The sequence below is a fragment of the Neurospora tetrasperma genome, assembly GCF_000213175.1.
Source record: "Neurospora tetrasperma FGSC 2508 unplaced genomic scaffold NEUTE1scaffold_6, whole genome shotgun sequence".
NCBI lineage: Eukaryota > Fungi > Ascomycota > Sordariomycetes > Sordariales > Sordariaceae > Neurospora > Neurospora tetrasperma.
The window spans coordinates 228,409-252,172 of NW_009799104.1; the positions used below are offsets into that span (position 1 = coordinate 228,409).

At 52.2% G+C, this 23,764-nt stretch overlaps 9 protein-coding genes across 9 annotated transcripts; 5 read left to right on the plus strand and 4 right to left on the minus strand.

Moving 5' to 3' along the window:
- Positions 1-478: 478 nt before the first annotated feature.
- On the plus strand, positions 479-1,456 carry NEUTE1DRAFT_103455 (uncharacterized protein; the record flags this gene model as incomplete). The annotated part of the gene is made up of 1 exon (XM_009855658.1): positions 479-1,456. One exon carries the CDS (start codon positions 479-481, stop codon positions 1,454-1,456), a length of 978 nt encoding a protein of 325 aa, XP_009853960.1.
- Positions 1,457-2,489: 1,033 nt separating this feature from the next.
- NEUTE1DRAFT_86919 (uncharacterized protein) lies at positions 2,490-2,943 on the plus strand (the record flags this gene model as incomplete). Its single annotated transcript, XM_009855659.1, has 2 exons — positions 2,490-2,743; positions 2,843-2,943. 2 exons carry the CDS (start codon positions 2,518-2,520, stop codon positions 2,941-2,943), a joined length of 327 nt encoding a protein of 108 aa, XP_009853961.1.
- A 1,654-nt stretch (positions 2,944-4,597) lies between these two features.
- NEUTE1DRAFT_140299 (uncharacterized protein) lies at positions 4,598-5,761 on the plus strand (the record flags this gene model as incomplete). Its single annotated transcript, XM_009855660.1, has 2 exons — positions 4,598-4,722; positions 5,467-5,761. 2 exons carry the CDS (start codon positions 4,598-4,600, stop codon positions 5,759-5,761), a joined length of 420 nt encoding a protein of 139 aa, XP_009853962.1.
- Positions 5,762-6,204: 443 nt separating this feature from the next.
- NEUTE1DRAFT_140300 (uncharacterized protein) lies at positions 6,205-7,517 on the minus strand (the record flags this gene model as incomplete). Its single annotated transcript, XM_009855661.1, has 2 exons — positions 6,205-6,661; positions 7,387-7,517. The coding sequence occupies 2 exons, from the start codon at positions 7,515-7,517 to the stop codon at positions 6,205-6,207; spliced, it is 588 nt and encodes a 195-aa protein (XP_009853963.1).
- A 398-nt stretch (positions 7,518-7,915) lies between these two features.
- NEUTE1DRAFT_49082 (uncharacterized protein) lies at positions 7,916-9,308 on the minus strand (the record flags this gene model as incomplete). The annotated part of the gene is made up of 3 exons (XM_009855544.1): positions 7,916-8,009; positions 8,200-8,523; positions 8,974-9,308. The coding sequence occupies 3 exons, from the start codon at positions 9,306-9,308 to the stop codon at positions 7,916-7,918; spliced, it is 753 nt and encodes a 250-aa protein (XP_009853846.1).
- A 1,313-nt stretch (positions 9,309-10,621) lies between these two features.
- On the plus strand, positions 10,622-12,771 carry NEUTE1DRAFT_140303 (uncharacterized protein; the record flags this gene model as incomplete). Its single annotated transcript, XM_009855662.1, has 2 exons — positions 10,622-10,730; positions 12,599-12,771. The coding sequence occupies 2 exons, from the start codon at positions 10,622-10,624 to the stop codon at positions 12,769-12,771; spliced, it is 282 nt and encodes a 93-aa protein (XP_009853964.1).
- Positions 12,772-13,391: 620 nt separating this feature from the next.
- NEUTE1DRAFT_140304 (uncharacterized protein) lies at positions 13,392-14,480 on the plus strand (the record flags this gene model as incomplete). Its single annotated transcript, XM_009855663.1, has 1 exon — positions 13,392-14,480. The coding sequence occupies one exon, from the start codon at positions 13,392-13,394 to the stop codon at positions 14,478-14,480; it is 1,089 nt and encodes a 362-aa protein (XP_009853965.1).
- Positions 14,481-15,840: 1,360 nt separating this feature from the next.
- Positions 15,841-17,680, minus strand: NEUTE1DRAFT_124339 (uncharacterized protein; the record flags this gene model as incomplete). Its single annotated transcript, XM_009855664.1, has 2 exons — positions 15,841-16,958; positions 17,019-17,680. 2 exons carry the CDS (start codon positions 17,678-17,680, stop codon positions 15,938-15,940), a joined length of 1,683 nt encoding a protein of 560 aa, XP_009853966.1.
- Positions 17,681-19,244: 1,564 nt separating this feature from the next.
- NEUTE1DRAFT_86925 (uncharacterized protein) lies at positions 19,245-22,145 on the minus strand (the record flags this gene model as incomplete). Its single annotated transcript, XM_009855665.1, has 1 exon — positions 19,245-22,145. The coding sequence occupies one exon, from the start codon at positions 21,990-21,992 to the stop codon at positions 19,245-19,247; it is 2,748 nt and encodes a 915-aa protein (XP_009853967.1).
- Between the last annotated feature and the right edge of the window lie 1,619 nt (positions 22,146-23,764).

Genomic DNA, 23,764 nt, shown 5'->3' on the forward strand with positions numbered 1-23,764 from the left:
AAATGATGTGTTGCAGGCATTTGAAGAAGGGTTGAAGCCCAAAAAATGGCGCTAGGGAAGGTGAGAATGCAGGTCACGCAATGTAATGCCGGTGTCGTTTCCTTGATGGGAGTTGGCAGTTGGCAGTTGCGAGATTCCAAAATGGTCCAAGTTCAACGTCGTCTCCCTGGATGTGTCTGTGTAGGTGCAGTCCCGGATGCTGCGGTGGCCACTGCCACTCCGCTGGAATCTTCATGTCAGTGTGACAATGCAGTGTCGTCGGTCATCGGAACTAACACTGCCCTCACAACTTTGTGTTCCATTTGGTTACCTGATCCAAGAAACTCTGACTTGAGAAATTTCCAGTGGCTAACAGGAAACTCAAGGAGATTCTCGCATTTGCACTCACTCGAGTCCTCTTCCTCGTTTTCAACTCTGACATTTGTCATCGAACACAACCTGTCAATCTAGCATCGGCACACTTGACACGCCCCCCACAATGACCAAGAAAACCATCCTCGTCACCGGTGCCACCGGCCAACAAGGCGGTGCCGTCATTGACGCCCTCATGGACCTCGACAAGTCCGGCGAGAAGTTCTCCATCCTCGCCGTCACCCGCAAAGCCGACAGCCCTGCTGCCCTTGACCTCGTCAAGCGCTACCCGCGCGTCAAGCTGGTCGAAGGCAACCTCGAGAATGTGCCGGCCCTCTTCGAGTCGGCCAAGATCATCGCAGGCGATCAGCAACTCCCCATCTGGGGCGTCTTTTCGGTTCAAGTCTCCATGGGTCCCGGCGTGACCTTTGACGGTGAGGTCAAGCAAGGCAAGGCCCTCATTGACGGAGCCATTGCCAACGGTGTTCAGCACTTTGTGTACAGCTCTGTTGAACGCGGCGGCGATGCCAGAAGCTGGGAGAACTCGACGCCTATCCCGCACTTCCAGACCAAGAAGATAATTGAGGATTATCTGAATGCGACGTGCGGCAAGCAGCCTGGATCCAGGATGGGCTGGACTATTCTGAGGCCCGTGGCGTTCATGGACAACCTCAAGCCCGGCATGCCGACGAGCCTCTTCTTGACTGCGCTGAAGAACCACTTGGGAGAGAACAGGAAGTCTCTGCAGTGGATTGCGGTGCACGATATCGGAGTCTTTGCAGCCAAGGTGTTTGACGCCCCGGAGGACTGGAATCACACGGCGGTCGGGCTGGCGGGGGATGAGTTGACGATTGAGCAGCTCAGCAGGGCCTTCTCCAAGGCGACTGGGTATCCGATGCCGCTGACGTACTCGTTTGCCGGAAGTCTGTTGACCTTTGTTGCCAGGGAGCTTGGCTTGATGATTGGCTGGTTCGCGAGCGAGGGCTACAAGGCTGACATTGAGGCGAGGAGGAGGGACCACCCGGGCATGTTGACGATGGAGCAGTGGTTGCTGACGAAGAGTCACTTTAGCACGGGGGTTGACGGCGCGCAGATTGGAGCTTGAGGCATCGTGGCTTGATGTGTATGTGGCAGAGGGAGGAAGAGATGGTGGGAGAAGCGATGAGAGTAAAAAAACGAAAGGGAAGACAGAGGGGTTGGGGACGAGGAGGGGCACCAGAATAAACACTCCACTTTATGTGTTGTTACCAATCTTTATCGTTATTGCTCCAGGTTATAATAACCAATTGACTTTTTGTTTTTCTAACTCTACCTCGTCGTAGCTGATTCCCTCTAGGCTTCAACAATGTCACCGTCGTCTGAATTGTCTCTTTCCTCGGTTGTCCCCAGGCTGTCCCCTGCCAAGATCACCGTTTTTCCAGGTACAGCCAATAAGAGGGGGTGTTATTGACCAATACGGAAGGTGGGGCACCTGCGACACGAACACAACCCCTAACAGCACCCCCTGAGCCCCTACACTTGTAGGGCTTCGAGACGCCCAGCCAAACCACCACAAGGGGCCTCGCGATCTGGCGATGCTACCATGTCTAACGCCTCCTGTTGCAACATCACCCCTCTAAGATGTCGCTTCGGTTGGGGATTAGCCGCCTGTCACCACCCTGTCACCGTTCCGTCAAGTTACCCTCGGCTCCCGCTTGGGCTCAAGCGCTGGAACTGTCATTCTGGAACTGAGTGTTTCCGGCTTCAAGGAGATCGCTCAACCCGGGGCTGTCAATCTGGAGATCTTGATCACTCCTTCAGGTACCACGGACAGGGGCCTCGGTACCGTTTCCGAATGTCTTCCCTAACCGAACTCAAGCTGTTACTCCAACTGATAGGAGGTCTGGTAACATTGCAAACTTGACCCTTACTTCCCCTCCTGGGCATTTGGTATAAAGTCAGCTTTTTCCCGTCATGTCCATCACTCACCTCCCTCATCAACACACTCACCTCCCTCATCAACACACTCACTCATTCATTCATACAGCAATCTTCAGTTCATCAACCGCCGGCCGGTCCTTTCATTCTACATCCCACTTCTCGTCAACAACCAGCTAGCCTGTCCTAATACCCACTACTGCCATTACCAATATCATCAACAACCACTCAAACTCCAAAATCGCCAAAATGAAGTTCACCATCCTCACCTCCCTCTTCTTCACGGCTCTCTCCGTCAACGCCGCCGTCATCGAATCCGACACCTCGGTTCTCCGCCGCGACATCTTTGCCCGCCAAAACGCCGGCCGCCCCGTCCCCAGTGGTACCTGCTGCGTCGCCAACACCAGCTTGAAGCAGGATGTTTGCAATGTCAATGGCCAGACGGGGAGGTGTGTGCCTGCAAGCGTCAACAACTGTGAGTACTTCCTTCCAAACTGTGACTGTTGGTCGACGATGAGAGATGGGAAATAGAAAGAGAAGAACGGAATGCTAATCACGACATGATGATGAATAGGCGGCGAGCGATTGACGTGCATTGAGGACTCGAGGTTGACTTGCAACGCCAAGGTGTTGGAGAGGGGAAGGCCTTTGTGCAGACTTCGCCAGGGTGCGTAAGGGGTTGAACTTCGAGGATAATTGATGGGTATGATTCATTCCTGGAAGGACTGGCAGTGGGAAAAGAATTGAGTTGGGATAGCTATCATCACTGAGTCGCTCACATGGACTCGTGAAAACAAAAAAGAAGTGGGATTTTTTACCTCAATTTGGTTTTCTTACTGTGGTGAACAACGCTTCCCAGGACCATCACTAGGACGGGCATCATCTCCCTCGTAGATCCAAACTCCCCCTCACACTTACTCGCCGAAGACGAACCGGTCTTTTTGAACGCACCCTACGTTCAACACACCTTTGTGGGCAAGAAACCAAACCACAGCCAGGGACCGCCCGTGTCGAAAGGCACCTCTTTCGACCAACTAGGCATCAGCCTCCTCTAACTTTGCTTCGGAAAGCGCCTCAGGGACCAATCCTGCCGACGGCGGTACGAAGACAAAATCGCCGCGCCCAACGACCATGTACGGACACTTCATTATGTGTTGGCGGCGGCAAGGGACTGGCAAGATAAGGTGCTGAACATCAAAGATCATGCCTGAATTTCATCTGCTATTCACCCCAGGACGGGTATTCCACGTCATCTGCCACAACCACCAGATTGCCAACCATCAGCTCTGGCCATTGCACCGTAATTCCAACGCCAATATCCCTCAAGCGCAAGGCATCCTCCCATGAACACGAGGACGAACTCCCTTCGTACCGCCTCGCTAACCCCTCATCTTCCAACAACCCCGCTCCTTGGGAGCAATTCACCGGCTTTCTGCCATCAGACTTCGCTCTTCCCCGCCCCACGGCGCCGCGCTGTCGACGGAAAGCTGGACGTCATGGATGCGAAGTTGGATGAGCTTCGCTCGTGGAGAGGATGATGAGTAGATAGCGTGTGGTGGTGCCGGCTTGTTATGTCGATGGGCGCGGTAGCGCGCAGGAGTGTTCCTCCTGAGGTCGTAGGTCTCAATCCCACATCGACCATAGCTGGTGCTGCCGGGGGATCGTTTCGTAGCGGGTTAGTGATGGACATGGTGGTTACGCCCCTTCTAGCGCTCCGCTCCTCTCAACCTGCTTCCGATGTCATTGTCGCGCACTCGACCATGTAGCGGTACATCGCAGCTCAACCGCAGAAGCGTATCAAGCTCGTTGACCATTCCGGTCTTGGCCGCGACGACTTTACTGTCTTAACGCTGACTGGCAATGATAGCCATGTCTTCAGAACCGAGCACGGAAGCCTCAACTAAACGTGTTTGCGGCATATTATCCTGCTCCTGCCTCTGTCTTTCCCTCTCTTCTTCGATCTCCCTCAGTAGCTTCTCGGCCTTCTCTGCCTTCTCCCGAACCTCCCTCTTTAGAGGTAACCATCTTCGCGTCATCTTCGGCCCTTTTCTTCAAGTCTCTGGTAACCCTGGCCAGCTGCTCTTCAGCGTTTTTTTGGCCTTTTTTCCAACAGATGAACTTGGGGTGGAGGACACATCACTTGTAACCCCACTCATACTCGTTCGATAACGCCCAGGGCCTAGAGCGGGACTGCTGCAAGATCTCCATTGCATCGCGGCTGAAAATGTAAAGTTGTGGATCCGCCTTGTTGCAAATTCCAGTACACTGGAACTTATGGAACTCGAAGGGTTCGGTCATTGTGACCGGGAGCTTTACGTTCTCCCATAGCATGGCTGCGAACGCCTTCATGTCCTGGACGCTGTTGAGAGGTAGCGGGGTGGCAGAACAAGATACGTTCGGTGGATTCGCGCGGGATTTTGCGAATCCACCGCCAGACGGCGCTCTCGCCGTTGCGTAAGAACTGCGCTTCGTCTGCAATAACGCTGGTCTTTGCTCCCTTTAAAAAAGCAAACAAGACGATAGGCCGGATCTTAAGTCAAGATGAAAGGTATCTCGACGACACAAAAGAAACATCGGATAGACGTGTCTCGGACGTGGATAGAAGAGCGGGAACATATTGGCTGGATGGTAGGGGAATTCTTGGATAACCGGGTGTCATGAACGAGTTCTTCCCTATCAGCTTGAGGTCATGAGGCAGTGAGCGGCCGATGTGAAGAGAAGCCAGAGGACCCTCATGAGGCTTATAAAGAAGGTGCTGAGTGGGGGACAACTCGTTCGTGCTGGATTGTTGCATTTTGAGTTGTCAGCCGGGCCGTCCAAAAGATCTGAATCTGTGAATGTCCATCAATGAACAGATCTTGGCCGATGTGCCAGTGTTAGGCGGGCTGGTGCTCGATTGCCCGCTACATGTCTGGCGGGCCTTCGTTAGCCGCAGTGCTCGCGTCTCCGCCACGCCCGGCCGTCCAGCCCGCTCCTCGGCCCGCTGCCCGGCCCGCTGCCCAGCCCGCGCCTGCTTCGAAACAGGCGGCTTTGACCCAATTCGGGGTCACGGGGGCCACCCGTGCCCCAATCACGGCACACACCCGCGCCCCTAGGGGCAAGAAGCCAAAGATTTTGGTCTCGGCCAACAATCGCCCGATCGGCGATTTTTTTCAAGCCGGCCCGCCAGGGCAATGACCCTCTCCCCGCCGCCGCCAGTCCCTCCTATCTTTCCCTGGCTCCCTCCTCTCCTCTCCGCTCCGTTCCCTCTCCTCTCCCCACCGCCGCCAACCCCTCTTCTCCTATCCAGCCTCCCTCTCCTCTCTCCGCCGCCGCCGCCGCCGCCTCCCCCCTCTTTTTTCTTCCGCCTCCCACCTCTCCTTCTTACCCCCTCCCGGCCTCGTCTTTGAGGAAGCATCCTCGGCCGGAAGATGAGGACGACAGGAATGATGAGGCAGAGGACGACGATGAGGACGAGGGGCCACAGCCGGTCAATATTTTGGAAGAGAGCTAGAACTTCTTTTCCCATTCAAAAGACCGGACAAGCCGGAGCGTCAAGGGCGGGATATTCGAAGACAGGTACGTCATTATCCCGTTCGGAAGACGTTGGGGAGACGCAACGGAGTATTCGTACCCATATCCACTATCACTACTTGAGAAACTTCCAGTCCTCATGGCGCCTGTCTTCCCCAGATACTTTTCTCTCTTGCAGGCATCATAGAAGTGGCTCAGTGTATTGCACACTGGGCAACCGGGAATGTCTCCGTTGGGCGACGCATAACCACAGTCACGAAGCTCATGAGTGCGGTGGTGTGCTGTACGGTATTGCCGTCATCGCTGATTGTATCTTGGATGCTCGAGTGTAGGACCCACCACCTGTAGCCCTACACCTCGCTGATCTCCCGTAGTTGGTCAAGCATGGTGTTGGATATTTCGGGGTCGATAATGCATGAAGGTTTAATCCGGTCGTACGAAAATCTTGCTCGATGCGAATACATTCTTGAGTGGCGCCAAGATCTTGGGGTTCTCGAATCGCTGGACATTCTCGTTGTACAAGAGCGCAATGGTGGCCCCTAAGGAACTAATGTCCATTTTTGGGACGTCGCAGCCCTTGAGATTTTTACCAAGCTTCAGGAGCTCGGTATTAAGCCCCTTGGTGATGTGCCGTTTTTCACCCAATTGGTGGAACACCGAGGAGCAAAGTTGAAAGTACGCTAAGTTAGCCATGCGTTTTTCCAAAGTGACAACGCGCTGCGGGAGTTTGGCTACCGCTGTTTCTAGCTTTTTGCTAAAGCCGTCGGCACCAACAGCTCTAAAGCCAGCACGGAAAAGTTCCACCGCGTCATGTTGACCCTTGAGTAGGGTAAAGACCTTGGAGAGGTTTGCTCCCTTCCAGATCAGAGTGGTAAAGGCCCTGATGTCTGTGATCCGCTCACTCCCGATTCTTGATCCCAACGACAAAGTATAGAATATCTACGCCCTTGTAATAGAGAAACCAAACTGTCCTCCCAAACTCTACATGGGCTCAGGCACCAAGAATAGGTAAGTATGGTGTGAGAAAGGGCTACGAGGTTAGGAACTCGAAAACCAAATGCCCCATCTCGCCCAATGTACCCTCAATATCTTACAACGTATGATGTCGCGTATGATGTCCATCAAAGCGACCTACATCACACCGCTGCCGCCCTTTCATCTCGGGTCACAGCTGTCTTGTCCTCCGGCAGCGTCCCGATAAAGAACGTCTGAACGACGGAGTGTCCTCAAAAGGTGGAGTGAATTCGACGAATAACTGTAGATCTGGTGATGGTTTGCTATGCTCTCCTTTCCCAGACACTAGACATTTTCCTGCTATTCCCCCTATAGCTCGTGTCCACCTCTTCCTCATGTGACCTGGCACGACCTGACACCACCCAGCGTCAAGCTTCCCCCTTGAGAGCTGGAATTATCGTCCCCAACCACTCCTCGTCTTCACCTTCAACATATTTGAGCAAAAAACACTGAGACTTCTGCTCCCAAGAAGCTCATGGCCAAGGCGCCAGCAAGTCAGGATGGCAGGCCAAAGCAGGTCCTCGCTACAAAGACCCAGACCGCTGCTCCCAAGAAAGCTCATTCCACCCAAGTTGTGCCAAGTGGGCGCACAGCGGTCCAGGCCATCGGCACACCATCTTCAGAAGTCGAATGCGGCGATGATGTTGTTTGCCTCCATGGGAAGCCCCCATGCCCGCCACCTTCTGCCCCTCCTCCGGCCGACGACTGGCATCCTGTGCCATATTGAGACCACAGCAATGATGACACCGGAGAGCAACTGACCCATTAACACGAGCGGGCAGAAGATGGGATCTTCGTGGTGTGATGTTTCGGAAAAGATTGTCGTGGAAAGGGATTGACCTGCTAGTTCCGCGAAGCCTCCCGTATCACCATCGGTCCTATGGACGGAGAGCGCTACCCCTGTGAAGTCTATGAACGCGGCGGACGCAGATTCGTGTTCATCAACGACGGCCTATGGGCCCGGGGAAGGATTGCAGTGACATCAACTCTGGTGTTTCGTGTCGGTAACGGCGATGTCCGAGATGGCGGTGCGTGTTCCAAAACCTCAAGGCGGATGTGGGCTTTTGGCAGAAATTGCCAACGATTTGCTTTGTAACTTTGTCGGCAGTTTCGTATTCACTCATGCCGTAGCACGCAAGAACCAGAAACGGTAGTTGTGTTTGTGGGTCAGATTGCTTGTGCCCTTGCGATGTATGGCTTGTTTATCGAGGAGACTGTTGGCGCAGTGATCAGTTAGTGCTCTTCAGAACAATGCGACATGGTGGGAAGAAGTGGCATACTTTTCTGGAACTGGTGTGTCCCAGGTCCTGTCCGTATGTGTTGTCAAACAAAACACCAGTTAGGTGCTGTAGACCTCGCCGTCTTGTCGTTTCGTTTGAAGTGTTTTGGGCGAAGGATGTTTACGCCGTATTGAAAGATCCATCGAGGTCCAGCCTCTGCCTCTTAACACGCTTTTCCATCTCGCCTCTTCCGTTCCACGATCTCTTGTTCCTAGCAACAGGTCGTGGAGCTGAAGAGTCACGTGTCTTTGGGTCCTTATTGACAGCCGATTCCCAGTCGGCATACTCAAGTCGAAACCAGTAGTCGACATCTTCGAGATCGGAAGGGTGGTGGAGGACCGGGCTGGAACCTGCTGAGGAGGAATCGACTTCGACCAGGTAAGGGATCGCGGCACCGTCTGGGTGGAAATCGTATTCCACGTCGTATACTGGTGCCATCTTGCCGGTTCTCTTGGGGGTCGTTGTGGAAACTAGAGGCCGATGAGGTGGCTGTGGCGAGGGAGCTTGTCTTGGGACAAGGGAGGAAATTGAGGAGGTGTGACAGGGTCAAAAGAATACATATATTAAAAAAAAAAGAAAAAAAGAACAGATTTGAGTCTCGGGTTCTGCTTGGCTGCCTTGCAGAATGCAGATGTGCATGCTTAGCTCATCAAGGTTCTCAATGGGGGCAGCGGAAGGAAAGAGGGCTTCAGTCCCGCTCCTGCTGTGGCAACGAAACAGAATGAAGAAGAAGGTTGTGGAATAAGAAAGAAACAATCATGATCCATCCACTCACACCCAACGAATCCATTTATATCCAATCCTGATCTTTCCCGTTAATACGAAGGGCGGCGTATCTTCGTCGTCGGCGGGGTCGACGAATGGCCGGCTCTTAGATGCCTCTCCGGTTCTTTTGTACAAGGCGATGGTATGCCTTGCCGCAGGCGTACTCAACATTTCACCCTGTTTGCCTACGAGGAGCTTCATCTTTCTCTCGACAATCTCTTCAATGAGTTCATTCTTGATCCCTTTGTCCTCAAGGGTTACCTCGACCTTCCACTTGTTTTTCTGGGCGAGCTCGTTGGCGCTCTCGACACGCCGCTTGATCTCCGCCCTAGAGGCCCCCACCGCGTACCTCGCAAATCGCTCGATGAGCAATTTGGCTTGTCCCGCCATGTCATCAAACTGGCCGGACACATCCTCGCGACTTGCCAGGTTGCTGTTTTTGAGCGGTAACGCTGGGCATGGCCACATGATTTGCCGCCTTGGACTTTTGGGGGACAGCATGGGTAACTGTCGGTGACTCTTTGGCGTGAAATTATTCCGCGCCCGGCCTAGAGGCTGACACGGTTGACGGGGTGTCGAGAGGTGGCGGTGGGTTTACGCCGTACTCAAATTGTTGGGCGAGGTTGGCGGCATGAAGCACGAGCAGGGGCGCTTGGCGAGCAATATGCTCTGAGCTTTGGAGCTCAGTAAGGTCTTTCCTATACCCTCTTGAACTCCGGGCATTTCCTGTCAAAGCCTGGCTATCTAGGAAGAGTGCATTTGGCCGGGAATTAACTGTGTGCTCTCTGATGGTCTGGTTTGATGGTCTGAAGATTGCTGGTCTTGATGTCTTGTCACAGCCGGGTTCCGTACACTTGAAAGGCACGCTTTTCGGTACCTCTACCGTGTGCTGTCCCCCCGGTCACCACACTCCCGAATACCCCGACCCCTTCAAATCAAGGAATACATTCCAACTACAACCGTAGTCAAAGAAACGTACTTCAGCCTGGATTGGAATACCGACCCCAAACTCAGCACAATCCTCAGCTCCCCAACCCCTTCCACTTTGTCGACATTGAAATCATCAACCGAATTCTCCTACCAAGATAAGAAGGCTTCTGCCCGCGATGTTCCGTGTCCAGTTGGGAGTCATGGCCGATTAGTTCTCAGCCACTGCCACCGTACAGCATTGCTGCGGAGGCGAAGAGAGCGCAAGAGAGGTTTTCCGGCATGTAATGGATCAATAATTTAAAAAATTGTTTACAGAGTTTCCGGGCTTATACAGATAGATCATAGAGATGATCAGGTGTGTCTACCCCTACTGAATTACACTTGCTTCCTCACCCTATATATCTGTTCCGTTGTCTGACGGTCCAAGTGCTGCTGGTTCCTGACTAATGGTCGCAGTCAGGTTTTGGACTCCGCCAAGCAAACCATTCACTCACGTTTTGCTTGCTACACCCATCACTCCCAATCACCAAGATACCACACCTATTTCATCCCATCCAGACAGCAGTGTCCCTTCACTGGAGCGATTGAAAAGTGAATTCTCCTTCGACGGACCATTTGTTTGCTCAGATCTCCCTTCCTTCCCTCCTCCATTTCCCAAACTTCCAATCTCGACAACACACGATATCCCAACAGCATCATCCAAGCAACCTTTTATCTCAATACTTTTCCCGTTTGACAATCAATTTTCTCACCAAGACTGCGCCTTGTTTCAGTTCTCCTTATTCCAACTCCATCGATATCAACTCTTCCAAACACCACAGCCACTCATTCACCTCTCAAGCCAGTCCATCATGTCCTCCACACGCTCTTCTCATGCTTCTGCTACTCACCATGCCGACAACCACGACTTCGACCCCGTTCTCAAAGATCAGGACAATGATTCTCTAGAGGAAGGCGAAAGTAAGTTGATCTCCCCACCTTTGCCCATGCATTATTCCCTGGACGGAGGCTTACGCATACGACCGGTATCAGTGAGAATGACTATCATGTTCTGGGTGACGCGGTCCGTTTGTCGTGTGTGCGGCTAGATAGAGCCAAGGACAATGAATAAATCCGATGGGGAGACAGGGTAGGAGGCAGCAGCGGATGAGGTAGGCTAACGCCGCCATCACCGTTGCCCTCCCTACGCCTCAGCCATCTTGATTTTCAACCGACAGCTCGTCTCGCTACAGCATCACCGGCCAGAACCCTTTCACCGACCCCATATGCGCAGAGGGCGTTTCGACCAAAACCAACCATCGGCATTTCTCAACATGCCCGGTTAAACGCAATCGTCCAATCCTAACTTTACCTACATACCATCTTAGCATTCCTAAATGCTACAGACAAATGTTGATTTGGGGTGGTTAGTTCTTTTTTGCTTTTTTCTTTATTTTTGCTTTGAGTCTCTCGCTCTAGTATGGAATCCCTCAGGGGCAGATAAGTGGAGGTATCAGGGTCTTGGTCTATTGTCTACTAGGGAGCAGATCTATTGTATCGGTCGAGAGGTACCCTGGGAATATAATAACTAAAAGGATATAAGGAGGAGATCCTAAGTTGGGAGTAAGGAGGGAAGGATAGGAATTCAAGACTAGACAATACTCTTTCTTAAAAATAGATTAAGAAATCCCGCTCTAGACTATAGAATCATCATTGAACGTCCCAATAACAGTAAGCCTAACATCCCTTTTAGAGGAAAACTAACTTCTAGATTTGTTCCTCTATTCTAAGGCTCGATAAAGGGAGTCTCGCTCTCCCCTTTGACCTTTAATAGAGGTTAACAAACTGTGGTTTTGCTACTCTATCTCAATCCCTAAGGACGAAGGCCATGACCAACTCCAGATCCGCTCCTCTCTACATTTTGGTGTAGTAGGGTGCTTTTCGTGTTGGTGTGGTTTTTGCTCCATTTCAATGTCAAAAGGACTGGGCCCTGAACGCGGCCAGGCGGACAACCTTTGTTCTATCCACCGCCCCTTCTGTCTCCAACGCAACGACACCAGCAAGAAAGAAGACACCGAGAAACGTTCCTCTTCCCCCGGCCCAACCTCTCGTCAGATTTTCTTTCTCTTCAACATCGTTAAGAGCTTTGTTTTTTTTGGTGCTCTTTTTGGTTAAGAAGACACCAACATTGGTTTCAAATTTCATCCAATCACTTTCATTTCATCCGATCACTCTTTTTTTCCATCACTTTTCTCATCTTTTTTTCAGCATCTCATCCCATCACGCCCTCATGTCCGACGAACCGCAGACAGAGTCTGTCTTCCTTTTTTGGCAGACTCTATACGCCCTCGCCATGCCCAAGCTGATCATGGTCGCAGTTTTGGGTCGTCGTCTTCTGCGCCAACATGGTAGTCGTCTTCCCTGTGGGGTGGGGTGCCACCCACCTCCCGAAGAGTTGCTAGGTGATGCGAGATTGGTGGGCTACTACTGCCGCAACACCAAACTTCTACCTCTTCCGCCTCCCGCCCGCTTCCTCCTTCTGCGCCTGATTCGTTTCTTCCGACATGAACTGTGTCAACTTTGCTACTGGATCTTTTCAGCAACTTCGGTTGTTGGAGATACTCTCCGACTCCGACTCGCGTTTCTGAGTACCATCAAATTGCCTTCATTTGGCGTTCAGTGCTCTGGATCCCGACTATTGACTTCGAGGGCTCACTCCGTTACCTACATCACCACCACCATCATCCCCAGTCACAATGGCTCCTACAACCCGTCACATCGAGGGCTATGTCACTCAATTACCTACATCCCCAGACAACTACCATACTAAGTTACAATGGCTCCCACAGCTACACTGTCACTCCCCGAGGTTTCGTTCCTCCCTCGTCAAGCCACCCCCGAGATCAAAAAGTCGATTCTTCCGGTCCCTGCCGTTGGCATCTCAGCAACTTCAGCGAGCCCGCGCCTGATTCAGATGATGAAGACAGTTCGATGTCTTGACGACAATGCTCTCGATTGTTAGAGGTATCTGGGCCTCAAAACTACAATTCTCTGATCATCTCTCTCTTCAAGTTTTGTTTGGGCCTCAACACCATCGCTGGTTTTGCCTCTTCTGTTTCTTCTCCGAGTAGCCCGTCGCCATCGCCGCTATTCCTTCCCATCCAGTCGGCGAGTTCTGACGCCGTGAAGCCTCATAACAAGCAAGTCAAAGGCAATAGGCATGCGAGTGATGAGTCTTTTGCGTCCAATGACTCAACACATCACGCTTTGCTTCACGCCTTGTCCTTTCAGTCATCTTTCATGCTTGACGGCGGTTGTTCGCTTGGCCTCCTCTCTTCTTTGATGCTTGCATCATATCTCCCACTCTTTGCTTCTCGTCAATCACGCCTCTCTTACATCCACGCACGCACACATCTTTCGCAGTCACCTTTTCTGTTGATGACTATGTTTGCCGGCTTTTCCATCTTGGTCATTTACCTCCAAAAGCTTCTCACCAAACAATGGCATCCAAACATAAAAGAGATAGAGAAAGCCCGGTATCTCCCTTCGTTCTTGCTCTGCGCGTCTCTCTTTTGTGATCTATATATATATTTACCCGTTTCTGTTTACCGCCTTCTCAGAATCCCCAAATACTATACCAAAATGGATCTAACACACAAGTCTCCTCTAGTTGACGAGAGTACCGAAAACACGGCCATCGTAGAGGACTCCTCTGCTGCCAACCCCAGCGTCACGTCCAACATCCCCTCAGCTGGCCCAGTGGTCGTTCCGTCATTCGTCGCCTTCGGTCAGGCTGTTCCGTTACGTCCGTTTCCCGCCAGCTTCAGCTTGACCCTTCCTCCCTCCCGGCCCTTGGCCCTCCAGCAGCCATTCCCATTTTTTCAACTGCCGCCAGAGATTCGTAATATCGTGTATGGCGCCCTGCTCACTTCGGAAGAGCTCATCGTTCCGCACAACACCTTACCGGTACCCACTTTCCATTATCAGGCCCAAGATGCCCGTAGAGCGGCCGGTCCACTCTTCCACACCTTCCCAACCTTGTTGCGGGTATCTCGGGAGTTCGCCCGCGAGGCTGCGATGATCTTCTATACCACCAACACCTTTCACCTGGACTTGGTACATCACAGGGTGTGGCTGGTAAGGATCACAAGGCCCAACTCGTTCAACATTAGACACTTGAGAATCAAATGTTATCAAGAGTCTGATAGGAACAGGGAAACGGAAGCCTGGATTGCGAAGCTCGTGAACATGGGAAACACCATCACGAAGCGGTGCCGGGGGTTGATGAAGCTCGAAATACAGTTTGGGCGACTGTGGATCGGAACAGAAGAAGGCGGCGAGGTAATGCCCGCACGACAATGTCTTCGACTGGTTGTTGAAAACGAGGCCATCGTAACGGCTTGGAGAACAAACAGTTTGTCAAGGCTCAAAAGGATAACTGTTTCTATCCGTGAGGAGTGGCAGCATACCGAATACCTGGTCGGTCTCTTAAGGCAGTTGGCTGGCAACGTCAAGAGAGGCGTTGTCGTGGAGGGTATACATGTCGCCACGGTAAACAGATACAGATTACCAGGTGCGTCGCCACAGGAGAATCATTATACCCAGGTAGACCAGGAGCGGAAGTTCTTTGAGGGGAGGTATGACAGGGAAACAGGAACTGTTGCGACCCAGGTGGTCCCATGGGAGATACCAGCGGGGTGGCCCACCGTCTACCGCCGCGGCCATGAATAGAACTTTGCCGTGACTTTGGGGCACTGGGTTTATGGGCTTGGGGACTTGTTGTGCAAGCGCCAACTTGGAGTTTGGATGGCCAATAGAATCTGAAAAGCGGGCAATTGGGGAGGATGGGGGCTATGACCAGAACAGCACAGGTAGTCAAATAAGAAGAAAGAATACTGTCAGCTAGTGATGATTGTTTTAGATTGATTCCAGGTGACCCCAATTTTTGCGTGTGTGCTAAGGCGAACAAAGCAGCTTGATCCTGGACTAAGACCTCAACAATGAAGAAACGGCTGTTCGTGTGTGGCTTATGGTGATGTTATTCGGCACACTTGCGATGAGTTAATACTGCAGTGTCAGTCAAACGATAATTATGAAGAGGAAATGAGAAGACATTGGAGTGATGCCATCTTCCAGAAGAGCCCTAGGCCAACTAATCAATGGCAAAAAAACAAAAAAAAAAGAAGAACAAGGAAGCTCCGTCATCAGAACTGAAGACAAAACATCAAGAAACGTCCAAGGGAGTGTCGGCCATGAACATTCTCTAGCTTTCTATCTCCAGAGGTGTGAGGCTTGAGCACTCCGACACGGCTCTTGTGAAATCACATTCGCTTGGACCGCTGAGATTGGGATGAGTAGGTGCGGAAAGTAGACAGAGGGGTAATAGGAGGGCGAGAGACGGCTCCAGATAGATGGACTGTACTTGGTGAGTGCTATTAAGCGTAGGCAAATACATCACCGACACGGACTGACTGACCGAAACGTCCATAGACATGTTTGTTCGTAGTGATGGCCGCCACTTGACGGTAGAAAGGGCAGGTGACGGTATGAAACTGAGAGGAACAATACTTGGGACGGAGCGCCATAAACGTGGGCTTGAATCCGCTGCTGTGGAAAATCTTCCAATGGAAGATGAAGGCAGAAAAGATGAGAACGGATAACGAGATGAAGCAAATCCATAATTGTCTTTCAACTGTGGTGGGTTGGGGAGTCTGTGACATGTGATGCGACCAGAAACCAGGATGAGGACATCGCGGGAGGTGTGTTGACTGGGAAATGTTATCCATGAAGACCGATAAGGTACAACGTTGAGGAGCAAAAGATGAAAACAAGAGGAAGAAGAGAAGCGGCTCAATTGAAATTTGTGACCTCCTCCCGCCGACATCTTCCTTGTACTGCAGTGCACGACGCAGAAAGGGATTGACGACCCGACGTGCAGGAGCGAAGGACAACTACCTGATCTCCGCCATACGGAAAATCACATCTTGGCGGAAGGAGCAATCATGAAGAGAACGGGACATTGGGGCAGTACACCTCGTTTCTGTATAATGAAACAAACATTACTGGTAATTAATTGTGGCTACTGAAAACTACTAAAGATCATCTCAATCACATACCTCGTTTCTTCCTGGCTCGTGTCACGGTTTCTGTATCAAGTTGTATTACCAATCAATTCCTCCTCCACGAACCTACAACGCAGGACACTCCCCCGTCAACCACCAATTGATGGCTGCCACCAACCCAGCAACCTCCCCATCGCCGTCAAAGGCATCAACACTCACCACATTCGGATACGTCTGCCTCGTCATTCGGCCCTGCGCCCACAGCTTCTCTCCCAACGCCATGTTGGCATCTTGAGCATACTTGACGATACTCCCGATGATCGTAGTCTCGGGCGGCTGCGTCAGCGTCCAGCTCAGCAAAAACATGGCATCATCCGCCTTGGTGCGATGCGTCTGCATCTTGGCGAACTGGTCGCTGATCATGTCGTTCAGGTTGTTGGTGTCGGCATACGAGTCAAAGATGGCGAGCTGGCCGCGGAAGAAGAAGCCCTGGTTGGCAAACTTGGAGAGATCGACGCGTTGGTTGTTGTCCGAGGTGATGTCGTCGACGACCAAGAGAACAGCCGAACCGCGGCGGGAGGCATCACCATTATCGGAAGGCGGGAGCAGATCGGAGAGAGAAAGGTAAGTAAGGTCGATGTTAGGCTGGGTGATGTGCGTGGCCCGGTTCTTGACAGCCAGCAGCTGCGTCATCAGCTTCTCCCACTCCTGCTGGCTAAGATGGGCATTAGGGTCACGGGAAAAGGTATCCGTGTTGAGGCCATGACTGAGGTTAATCACCACCAATTCCCCCGGGTTCTGTTCCGTGAACTCGTTCACCTCCCTCACGATATCCGCAATATACTGCCCATTCCCGCCCTGCCACCCTTCCAACACCATCTCCTTATCTCCCCCGCCCAACTTCCCAATCTCCTTGGCCAAATCACCCAACCCCGGAATCTTATCCAATCCCCCCGGCAACTTGATCCCGTTGAAAAACGTATAATGCCCCGTCGCCCACTTCCCGCCCGCAATCACCGGGCGCACATCAAACCACCTTGCTCCCGCCTCCAGCTGCTTGCCCACCGTCATCTGACTAGCATGGCACTGCACCGACTCCGGCCTGGCCTTCACCAGGGGCGTACCGCCTGTAAGCAACGACATTCCACTATTATGCGTTCCGGGCAGGCTGATCTCTCTCAGCTTCAAACAATGCATCCTTTCATACCCCTGCTTCATCCACCCCGCCGTCGGCAAGCCCGGGCTAGCCATCAACTCTTTAGCCGGATCGAAGTTCGTGTTCTCAGCCGACGGCGCAGCAGCCAACACAAAAGGAACGTTATTCCCCTGATGCCAAACCAACTTCCGCACCGAGCCAACGGGGTTATTCACGGCCGCCAAACTCTTCCACGCTACCTGTAGCACGGGACCGTCCCGGCCGCGGTACTGGAACTCGACTTCCCTTCCGCCCAGTTCGTCAACGACATACCTCATCTCCGCTGCGTCATCCTTGTGCGTCTTGGCTTCGATGTAGACGCGTACGCTCTCTCCTGGTTGCACGAGATCAGGAAAGGAGTTATCCCACGCGGGCATCTGGTAGGAATGCCCGCCTGTCCTGCGCAGAGTGAAGGGCGTGGCGTTGATGAGAAGCAGGTAGGCTTGGTTCTTCTGGAGGACCGATTGGGCAGACGAAGAAAGGGTGGAGATGGTGTTGAGACCGGTCGGGTCGGAGCTGGGGGTTTTCAGGTCCAAGTGTTGGGCGGCGTTGGGAGGGTTGGTGGTGAGGTGGGTGAGGAAGGCGGTGACGGAGTCGAAGAGGGGGGCGGCTTGGACGACTGCGGTGCCGGTCAAGGCGAGTGCTGCTATGAGGGGCTTGAGTGGGAGCAGCATTTTGGTTGTTGTGGTTGATGTTGAACAAGTGAGGGGACTAACTGGGGTCAGCAGCTGGTGAGGTATAAGAACCCCTTCGGCGACCGAGTGAACCTTTTAGATCTGAAGGTTAGTTTTGACCTCTCGAACCCAGACAAAGATTCAGAAGAAGATATACCTTTGCTCTTTATCGCAATTCGCACCGACACTTCCCAGTTTTACTACCACCTACTCCAAGTGGAAGTTCACCTGAAGTGAAGTGAGTGACTGAGACAGTCTCAAGTTGTTTGTGTCGAACCAACCCCAAAGGCCCAAACTTCAACTTCAGCCTCTACTCTGTAACTTCGTTATTTCTCGAAGCCACAACAAACGAATTGTGTCACTTCAAGAAAACCGAAGCCGAAACCAACAGAGGAGGGGAAAAAAAAAATCACATCTTGAAAGGCGGAGGAGGAGGAGGGAACCACCCCCTTTTCGTTTCATTTCATCCATGATCCCAGATACCCCCCATTCAGTTAGTCTAGGCTTAGGTGGAAATGGATATGGTATGGGGACATGAGAAGGGGTGTGGAGTGGTGGAGTGATGGTAGAACGAGGGTGGTGGAATGAGGTGATCGACATTCTGCAATGCATCCATTCAATCTCGCTAACACCCGCCCGCCCGCCCGCCTTCCGTTTTGGAACGGGGGTGTTTCGCTCGCTCGCTTGCAACGTTCGTTATGGATACAGAGATGATCCCGGTTGGTGGGCGGGCGGGCATTAAGTACAACACTAGAAATGAGATGAGATGAGATGAGATTCCCCCAACAATCTCCATATCGTATTGTATCCATGTTATGGAAAAGGGGAAAACCAAAAACCGTTGGCGATTGTGGATCGACTGGAGGTACCGCACGTGGGTTGGGGAATGGTAAAGGTGTTTTTCATGTTCGTTTACCCATCCATCCCTGATAGCCTGACTGCTTAAATAGGATGGTGGTAGTGAAGTAGATAAACAAATGCTGGTAATTGGAGAGAGGCATGCGTTCTGATAGGAACCAGTCGTTGGTGTATACCAGACATTGGGATATGATAATGGAAGGTGGTATGATCGAGGATTTAAATGACAATCTGCATGTGCGCACCGATTAGATTTCGAGTTTGAGACATGTGTTCAATCACCGTGGCCAGAGGGAATGACTCGGAATGACTGGAAGAAATAGAGCAAGTTGTAGAGTCGAGGCCAATGTTGGGGGAGATGCAAACGATCGAGGAAGTCAGAAAAACACAAGCCATGTGATTGAGATGAGGTTTTCCACTCCCATTACCACCTATTAATCTATATTACTAGACTTCGACAGCAACAGTAGGTACCGGGCCTGGCCTCGTACCGTACTGCGATTAAATCGTCCTGTGACTTGAGTGCTGGTAACTGAATATGGTATATAAACCAAAAGGGTATCGTATCGTGTATCAAAACCGATCAGCAAAAGAAGAAAACAAAGCAAAAGAACACAACTGTAAGTGCATGCCATCGTGAATGCCCCGTCGTCATAACCATTAGAAAAAAACATCAAATCATAACCCATGAGCCGCTTCAGGCCTTTTACATCTCATCCTCAAAGAACTTGATAAGTGTCCTCACACCCGAGACACCCAGACCCATAAAGGGGTAGCAGATGTACACCAAGTCGTTCCTCGCGCCAAACTTCTCGCGGAACTCGGACTTGTTCACCAACTTCAATTGCTGGCAAATAGTCTTGTAGGTATGGCTCAACATCTTGGCTCTCATTCCGTTGAGATGGCCGCCAGTGACCATCTCCGGCAAGGCGCCCGCGCCGAACGTCACGTTCCTGACACCGGACTTGGCCAGCATCTGGATCGCCGCCGAGATCAGGGCCTCGATGGTTCCGTTGGGAGAACCGGGGAAGTCTAAGGCGAACTTGATCTGATACCCGTTTGCGGGAGAAAGACGGGCGAGCACGCACATGGCGACAATCTCGCCGTTCTTGTCCTCGGCCCAAAGGTAGCGACGGTGCTCCATGTCGACCCACGGGCGGACTTCGGTGATGTGCACCTGCTTCTTGCCCTTGCGGTTGTCCTTCCAGTCCTGGATGCGCTTGTCGCACTTTTCGCGGATGTGTTCGGGCACGGGCTCACCGATGGGCACCTCGTGGATGGACACACCAGCTTCTTCGGCTTGACGCTCCTTCTTGGCCACCTTCTTGGCCGAGTCGACAGACACGCGCTCTTCGGCGACGCAAGAGAGCGAACGCCACCCGAGCTTGGAGCCGAGAATCTCCTCGACTTCGGGACCCACCAAGAGCCAGAGAGGACGGAGGTCCTTGGTGTGGCGCATATCTTGAAGGAAGGCGCGGATGACGAGCTGGTATTGGCGAGGGTCGCAGAGCGGGTTACCCATGACAAGGGCGTAACCGTTGTCCTCGGCGTAACCAATGGCAGCACCCGTCTGCTCATGGCGCCAGACGTGGTACCGCTCGTCGAGCCAGGAGGTGTTGGTGGCATCACCGTAGTTGACAATGAGTTTCTCGACGGGGGGGAGCTCAAGTCCAGTCGCGCCATGGTCGTAATCGTAGGCATACTTGATGGTGTCGGCTTCGGGGTGGGGGAGCTTGCCAACGAGTTCCTTGTGTTCGGGGAGGGACTTGGGGTCGCGAGGAATGAGAGAAGCGTTACGGATGTCGCCCAAGTTGAGGAGGAGGAACACGATACGCTCGAGGCCAATACCGCAGCCGGCATGGGGCAGGACACCATACTCAAAGCCTTGAAGGTATTCCTGCATGCCAAGAGGCTCGATACCGGCCTTCTTCATGCGCTCCTCCAAAAGGTGAGGCCTGTGGATACGCTGACCACCAGTGGTGATCTCCTGTCCACGAAGGAAGATGTCGAAGGAGTTGGTGAAGCGGTCATCCTCGGGATCAAGATGAGTGTAGAAAGGACGAACAGAGGACGGGAACTTGTCGATGATGTAGTAATCCGTCTTGTACTTTTCCTTGATGACCTGGCCCAACTGAATCTCGGCACGGGTGCTCAGATCCTCAGTCTCCAAAGCGGGTCTACCGTGATCGTCGGTCCAGCCGGAATCGTTGAGGAGCTTGATGGCATCCTTGAAGGGAATGATGGGGGTCTCTGGTAGCCAGACCAGATCTTCATGAGGAAAGCGGGTCTTGATGATCTCGATCTCCTTGCGGTACTTGCCGTAGATACCCTTGAAGATCTCCTTCATCAAGCCGTCGATAATGTGCATGGCCTCGTGGTAGTCCTGCTCGATGGCCATCTCCAGATCCATACCGGTGTACTCGGTCAAGTGACGATGGGTATTGCTGTCCTCAGCACGGAAGACGGGGCCAATTTCGAAGACACGGCCAAAGTCGGCCGAAATGCTCATCTGCTTGGCCAACTGGGGGCTTTGGGCGAGGAAGGCAGTCCTGCCAAAGTAGTTCACCTTGAAGACCTCAGCACCCGACTCGGTCGCAGCGGGCTGCAACTTGGGAGTGTGGATCTCCATGAAGCCCTTGTCTTCGAGGTATCGACGGAAGATGCTGCAAATACCGGCATTGATGCGGAAGATGGACTGAGCGGTGGGTGTACGGAGGAAGGCAATGCGGTTAGAGACACGGACTCTGGTCGAGGCCAGGGACTCCAGCTGATGTGTCTCGCTGTCCACCTCGACATGGTCAATCGAGTGGACGTCGACAGGGAGATGCTCGTCAATAGGGACGACGAGGTGCATGGTGTCGATCAAAACCTCGACATTGTGGATTGTGCACCCCTTGATCTCCTCAGGAGGTTGCTGTAGCTTTCCCTCGACGTGTACAAAACTCTCGGCCGTGATGTGCTCGGCCCAGCGAACAAAGTTCTCCGAGACGACGCCATCTCTGACGGATAGGACGCCCTGGACCGTCTCGATCTGGTCGCGGAAGACGACGAATGCGAGTTTGGAGCTAAGTGCGCGGACGTGGTGGACGCGGGCTCGGAAGCTAACGGTCTTGCCAATGTTCTGGTAGTCGTTAACGAGGACTTGAAGGGACTTTGCGGGAGCGAGGGCTTCCTCTTCTTGTGTTCCGTATCGTCGAGCGATCTCGGGGCCGTCGGCTTCGTGCCACCTCTTCTCTTCCTCGCTGCGTTTTTGAATCATCAATTTCTTTTCTTCCTCGAGTTGGTATTCCTTTGCGCGCTTCTCCTGGATCTTCTGGATGTTCTTCTTTGCGCGCTCGTCGTCGAGCTGGTCGATGTCGCCGATCTTGGGTTTGCTCATGTGGTTCTTGGCCGAGGAATGGCCGATGATGCGGTTGAGAGCCAGCAATGGCTTCTTGAGCTTGCCTGGCGACATGATGGCTGTGGATTTGGGTTTGAGAGTATCTTGTTGGGTATCTGTTTTGGTTTATTAATTGGTGATGTTGATTGCGGGAGACAATAAACGACTTGTGAAGCTTGTGGACTGTGTGGCAGCCCCAAGACAAAAGGCCGTGTGTGCAATTCGCAGATCTGATGGTGATGGAGAGAGAAAATGGGAGGGACAGCAAGGCAAAGTAGTTATAAGGGAGACAACAATTAGTAGGAAAGAGAGGGTCACCAGAAAAAAAAACAAAAAAACAGAAAACAGGCGATGACGAATGTTCGGGAATTTGCTGGGGAACCTTGATTACACCCCGGTCACTGTGTCGGTTGCCGGGCTTTGCTTGGTCAGAGACTGCTTGTGATTCAGGGCAGGGGGGGCAACAGCAGCCACTAAAGAACAGCCAGACTTCGGACGCCGGCGGAATGGGAATGGGACGAGATGGACTCATGTTTGATTTTCAGTATTTGGGATGTTGTGCCTGGAAATCCTCCAAGTTTGATACTAATTACGGTATGTGGGTGTAATTCTTGGCCTGGACATTCCGAATTTCCGATGGTATCAGAGTTGTACACTACTCAGTTGTATCGGATCGTGATCATCACCAAGGACAGGCATATGATGGCTGTCAAAGTCCATCATCCGCTCCTCCCTCTACTTCTACCGTACGTACTTGGGGGCATATCATGGATACTTCACTAGTGAGAGGAAACACCCTCAATAATCCAATGCGTTGATCCAGTCCATCAATCACTGCCAGCTGAATATGACGGAGAGTCTAGACTGGTGCTGTCATTCCAATGTTTCATACACTGCAACCGTGATTTGTTACAGACAAGTGCCCTCTTCCTGGAGCCATGTCATGAATGCACTTGCTCTGTCAGCGAATGTCCGCTCGTTGTTGGTGACTGCCCCCCCCCCCCCCCCGGCTGTCACAAATTCAAAACTAAAAAGGCCGGAAATCGATCGATGGTCCAGGCCACCACCCAGCGTGGAAAGAGCAAACGACGTCATGGGGTGTATGACGTCACCGTTTATGCAGCGCCAAGAACTCGTCAGCGGCCAATGTCGGCGGAAAGAGGACAACTGACTTCAGTTTAAACATGAAACGAGACAAAACATTTAGTGATTCAGAGCAGAGGCTAATGGTAAGTGTCTCACTGTGAAAAGATGGATAAATATATTTTGACTATGGTGTCCTTCTTAGGGTGTTCAAGTTGATGAATGTCGCTCTTTTCCTTCACATCGGTCGATCTTCTGTGGAGTTCTACAGTAGTGTATTTTTCCTCATGGCTTTCGCGGCAGGCACCTTGGACGAAGGTTATTCGATAAGCCCTTATCAGTCGGGTATTTTCGCAACCTAAGCCAAGAGTGTGCCTGGCCTAGCCTTGGCCTGAGGGAAAATGAACCAATCACAAGTCAGGCCACTCGATGCCGATGACATCAATTCCCCTCCTCTCCCCTCCCCTTCCTCTCAACCTCAGGGCAGCTCTTTGTCCCTTTTTTGGTCCCCTGGAGCCTGAAGTACAATGGCGCACAGCCGTGATAGTTCCAGTCCGTGTCCTGTTCCTGTTCCTGTTCCTGGACTGCGTCGGTTGAATGGAGCACAACAATGACGGATTTTTGTTGTGGCACTCATGGAGGTAATTCGACACACGAAGATCGACAAACATTACATAAATCGCTGAATTATCATTTTGTCCACATCCCACCTTTGGTGCGACCTGTCCCATACTCCCATTGACACGACATAACTACCAAACTAC